Here is a 5,374-nt window from a genome sequence, read left to right as displayed (position 1 = left end):
CTTAAGTTAGAGTTTTGGGCTTTTAGCCTTTATTTATAGTGAACTGCAGAGAGGCAAAGAGGGAGGTGGAGACAGCACGGGGGACTCAGTAGTCGAATGCAAAACACTGACGTCGCGCACGCAGTGTGCTGCCAAGTGCATTGTGCTGCAGACATTATTTCACACATGTTGACAAAAAGCTGCCACATCCAGCAGTTACAACATCCTCCTCCGTGCACAGTGTGTCCGTGTCCCCCTGAGGAGCCTCAGCCCAGTGCTCCCTCTCTGTTCGCTCTGGGTTTGGTCTCCACCGCCTCCTGGGGGAAACCTCTGGCTCTGGAGCTGCTGAGCAGTTCGTGGACACAGTGTTGTTAACTACAACACCTTAAACACCTGTTCTGATTCACATTTGACAGCTGTAAAGAAGGAATTTCCTAAACACTAGTTAGTATTAAAATAAATTCAGACTGTTCTCAGACTGATTTCTGTTTTTCTTTCATGCATCATGTGTCTGAACAAGGGAAAAATCGAAGCCACTCACTCTCCGTCTGTTCTCGCCATCTTCGATCCTTTGCCGCTTCCTTTTCTCTGTTAAAACAGTGATTGACATTAAATTTACAGTTTAACTAGCACAGCTCACCAGGCCCCACGCTCTTGGCCTGCACAGTATTACTGTAACCAAGGACGTACCTCGTCGGATCAGCTCCTTTCCCTCATCAATCAGGTCAGAGGTCATCTCACTGTCGCCCATGAACTGCTGGAAGCCCAGAAGGTTCAGGCAGCGAGTCCCCAGACTGAGGAAACAGCTTGTTACAGCCACAGCTACAGCAGCTCTATCACGCTATCACATGTTCAAAACTGTTCTATCACATGCTGAGAATGTTTGATATGAAAATGACCTGAACAACCAATCAGCTGCTAGTTAATGATCTGATTCTTGACGAACAGGTTAACTGACTAATCACTGCACCACACAGACACACTCTGAAGTCAGAGCGCTGGTTGTTGCAGCCCCACGTAAACAGAGCCTTCGTCTGTGAGGGAGGCAGACTTTGGTCACACATGTCAGAGCACTGAGCGGAGCCTGGCTGACCTGAAGTAGGTGGCGATGCAGAGGATCACTATCAGCATGGGGTAGTAGATGTAGAAGCCATTAGCGATGAAAGAGAGAACACGCATCGACCCCATGATCTGCACAGAGATAAACCACAAGTCAGACACGTATTCTGGTTAAGACACCGTACAGCAGGTATCACAGTGGTGCAGCGTCACTGAGGCTGATTTACAGAGGTGTAGGCCGTCTGCTCCTTCTGCTGGTGGGAGATGGCAGAGTCCATGTGGATCAACCCCAGGAAGTTCAGACACAGAGGAGGAGTCAGACGGCAGAACAACCTGCAAAGACAAGTTCAGGACACAACATTACACTCTGCATCGAATTAACACATCCTGTCCTTCCACCAGCTGCTCCTGAATCAGACTTTCCTGAGGTTTATCACACCGCCCGTCGTTTCCTCCCACTCCTAATGAATGTGTAGAATTCAGTGTTAACTGGAAACTAACTTGAGACCAGAGCACAGCGACAGTCCCTCCAGATTTCTGACTCAAAGTTCCAATCACTTACATGCCGCTGAACTGCAGGCTGTAAGCGTCGGTCTGGTGATGGGAGGCCAGGTAGTAGTAGTTGAAGACCCTGATGCGGAACACGGTGGAGTACACGCAGGTACACAGGAAGAAGATGGTGACGAAGCACGCCATCTGGTGGAGAGAAGAGACACCACTAGCCAGTGAGATAAACCGGACATCTGTCACAGCTGCAGCTCAAGGATGTGCACGGCCTGAGGGTGTTCAGAGCACAGTGTGGCCACCTGAGTCATTATAAACACTGGACTCTTTGATTAAACAGATTCAAGCAATGGGGCGACTACTTGTCTTATCTTCAAATTAAAACTGGATTTGTTTAGTGAATCGAGTCTGTGGAGACTCCTGGGGGAACAGTGGAGGAGCTAAAGTCCTGCCATGGAGATCAGTGCACTGAGGAACCAGTAAACTGTGTCAACATCTGAGGAAATGTTTCTGGATCTGCCTCCGACCTTCAGAATAAAAGTGGGCAATAGTTATTTAAAAAAACTTTTCAAGTAATGCCATATGGTATTTAATGACACCGACTGATAACAATATCCATTAATACTGTCTTGACATTAGTAGTTCAGCATCTGGGTAGACCGGCTTCTTGTCGTCCTCTCTGAGGGTTTATGGTTCAGACTGGGACCAGTCTGAACCATAAATATGGAGCTTCAGCAGCGGGTTAGCTTAGCTTAGCATAAAGACTGGAAACAGGGGAAACAGCTGGCCTGGCTCTGTGCGGAGGAAACATGATGGATCTTTGTTTTACCTGTAACAAACCTTCACCATTTAGTGAGGGTTACGTGCTGGACTGTTTCCTGTCTGTGTGCAGGTTCCAACCAGTGCAGACCCCATGAAGTTACTGGTCCCAGTGAAATCATACCATGGCACACTCAGAGAGTTTTAACAAAACTGTGCGACCAGTGTTTCCACTCCCACTCTCTGCTGTGGTTTCAGGTCTACGCTAACAGGAGTCTTTGGCCACAGGACGCTGGGCGGTGAAACCAGCACCTGAGTTACGGTTTCGGTTCAGAGACTAATGTGTCGACTTTGTGTGTCTCACCTCGATGTACAGGTAGTTGTAGTCTCTCTCTGCCAGCTGGATGAACACGGCGAACAGGGAGAGCACGGGCCGGGTGCTGAAGAAGGTGCACTCGGACCAGACCACGGCCACGCTGAACAGAGTCAGGACCACCGACAGCAGCCGGTAAAACCAGCGCTTCAGGAGGCACTCCCAGTACCACTCTGTGCAAACACACACAGGACATGAGTGCAGGGCCCCAAGGCGCCAAGGCTGAGCTGCAGTGAGCACACGCACGCATCTGGTCAGCGTGGGCGCCTCGTTGCTCTAAAAGAGGCCGGGACTGCAGCTCCACACACTTTTAGCCATTTATTTAAGAAGCTTCCGTCTCCGAGGCGGCTCCTGTTTCTTCTAAGTCTGAACAAACCATATAAATCACCAACTACAGTGGTTAGGTAACCATAACCCTCTCAGCCTCAGAGTTTCTTCTACAAACTAGATTTGTAGCTTTATTTGTAGCATTAACAGCTTTGTTCCTGTGGTTTCTCTCACTGTCGACTCTGGTTATTCTTCAATATATTTAATTTACTGAGCAGGAAGCCTGGATAGTTTCATGTAGTCTGGTTGTCATCCTGAACAAAAGGCTGTCAGTGAGTAGCTCCTCACACTTTCACCCTGTGTGTGCTTTGTAAACAATGAAAAGTTCTCTTTGCCTTCACTGTTTCTCACGCTTCACGCCACGTGCGTATCACTGACACCTAATAAATGTGGTGAAGCTGCTCCCTCTTTGTAAAGCTTTGAAAGCATTTTACATCCATTTTACTGATGCTCCAATGACAGAGCAGGGGGCAGCAGCTGGAGGCCCCAGACTCAGACCCACCTACAGTCAGTGTGTAGACATATCTGACGAACAAGCCGGCCGGCTCAGAGGGCGGGAAGCTGTGCACAAACTGGTGGGTGGAGCTGGCCTCGTTCTTAGCTACGTCCTCCAGGTGGACGGCCTGCTGCAGGAGGATCTGCCACTGGACTCGGGTCCTGTTGTGCCTCTGAACGGCGTAGATCACCTACAGAAACACACAGGTTACCACGGTGACAAACAGGGTGAAGAGTCACCACGGTTCATTCACTCCACTGTTTGGGTACCTGCTCTGGTTCTGCTAAAGGTTTGTGTACAATCACTGGTGGTTCTGCTAAAGGTTTGTGTACATACAGGCCTTGTGTTCAGTCATCAGGCCTTTCCCTGCAGACCTCACACAGTAACATGTGCACTTACAGCAGTGACTCTGAACAAGCGGGCTACAGATGTTAGCAAACCACCAGCAGATGTTACTGAACTGCTGAGTGAAAACCCTGAGGTGTCACAGGGTGCTGAGAAAAGTCCAGTCTAGTGAGGATGAAGGGGTTTTTACATCACACTGGCTAAAAACAGACACGTAATAAGAAGACAGATACATAATGGAGTGTGTCATAGATTACCACAGGCGCTCCTGTCATTAGTGCACAGCCATTGGAACCGTGAAGGCAACAGGAGTCAGAGCTGCTGCACTCGAGGCGTCACCGTCTCACCTGCTTATGAAGCTTCACCAGACTCTTCTCACTGGGGTACGTGTTCTGTTTATCATCGAAGTCCTCGTAGTCGTCCATGTTCCTGCCCATCTTGTCTTGGTAGTCCACCGGGCACTGGGGGCACAGCCGCGTCAGTCTGACCTATCGGTGCTGCTCTATGACACATGCAGTAGGAGCTGTTGGTGAAGCTGCTTCCACTTACCTTTCTGAGGATTGTATCGACGCACTTCCTCAGCGGATGGTTATACTTGATGGCTTCACTGACCTTTCTCACCTCCTGCAGCAGAGCAGATGTCACAGTAAAACCACTGAACTGAGCTCAGCTTCATACTTCACAGTCATATCTGCCACTGCCGCCCACCTCCATGATGTCCTCCAGGTTCTCCTCAGCGTCCGCCTTCTCTGTCATCAGCTTGGACGCCTTGAAGTACGTCTTGATGAGCAGGTGCCCGTGGCGTGAAGCGTTCCAGTAGGAGCGGGGGATTTCCACCAGGCCGTACCCGAGCAGCAGCACCAGCAGGAACAGACCCCAGGTGTTGGCTGCTGTGATGCCGATGGTCTGCAGCTCGTACCTGAGTCACACAGAACCACAGGTCTGTCACACAAAGGGACTGGGAGGGCAGCTCAGACCTACTAACAGAGCCTCAGCTAAACCCTACGTGGCAGAGCGGGTTAGCCTGAACCCTGACCCTTGAACCCTGCCAGTCATCACTTCTTTTACATGTTAATACAGATGGTACAGCTGCTGTCAGAACTTTGAACTCATGTTTTCTGTCAGAGTACATGGTGGTTGCGTACTGCATGTTCAGCTGCTCGCTGTGTCTCTTACACCAGGAACTGGTTTTAATTAGTGGGAGACTATTTGTAAAAGTGGGCGGCAAGAGCCGACTCACCAGGACAAGTGCCACTCAGGGTGAACAGCCACGTAGATTAGCAGGGAGCCAAAGATGAGCAGGTAGGTCCGGTAGTATATAGCGTTCTCTATCAGAGCTGTTTTAATCTTCCGGGTGATGGAGAAGCCTCCAGAGCGAGCGTACGACTGCATGAAGGGCAGCAGCAGCCTGACAACACAGCACATTCAACGCTCTGAAAAGCTTCAGTATCATGGTACATCACACACAAACTGCTTAATGCTGCTGGTGGTGTGTGTGTGTGTGTGTGTGTGTGTGTGTGTCAGAGCCCTCC

At 49.9% G+C, this 5,374-nt stretch overlaps 1 protein-coding gene across 1 annotated transcript in view; it reads right to left on the bottom strand.

Moving 5' to 3' along the window:
- Positions 1–63: 63 nt before the first annotated feature.
- lmbrd2b (LMBR1 domain containing 2b) overlaps positions 64–5,374 on the bottom strand; it is a 9,265-nt gene continuing 3,954 nt past the window's right edge. The window contains exons 5-15 of the mRNA XM_020587713.1: positions 5,083–5,250; positions 4,551–4,761; positions 4,392–4,466; positions 4,190–4,303; positions 3,504–3,687; positions 2,666–2,847; positions 1,601–1,734; positions 1,266–1,371; positions 1,073–1,170; positions 670–773; positions 64–567 (exon numbers count right to left, since the gene is read on the bottom strand). Coding sequence (XP_020443369.1) covers positions 476–567; positions 670–773; positions 1,073–1,170; positions 1,266–1,371; positions 1,601–1,734; positions 2,666–2,847; positions 3,504–3,687; positions 4,190–4,303; positions 4,392–4,466; positions 4,551–4,761; positions 5,083–5,250 — 1,468 coding nt within the window. The 3' untranslated portion in view covers positions 64–475. The remainder of the gene's footprint in view (positions 568–669; positions 774–1,072; positions 1,171–1,265; positions 1,372–1,600; positions 1,735–2,665; positions 2,848–3,503; positions 3,688–4,189; positions 4,304–4,391; positions 4,467–4,550; positions 4,762–5,082; positions 5,251–5,374) is intronic.

Source organism: Monopterus albus, unplaced genomic scaffold, assembly GCF_001952655.1.
Source record: "Monopterus albus unplaced genomic scaffold, M_albus_1.0 scaffold474.1, whole genome shotgun sequence".
In the NCBI taxonomy this organism is placed as follows: domain Eukaryota; kingdom Metazoa; phylum Chordata; class Actinopteri; order Synbranchiformes; family Synbranchidae; genus Monopterus; species Monopterus albus.
Note: the sequence above shows the minus strand (reverse complement) of the source record. Positions and strands in the feature narration are given on the sequence as shown.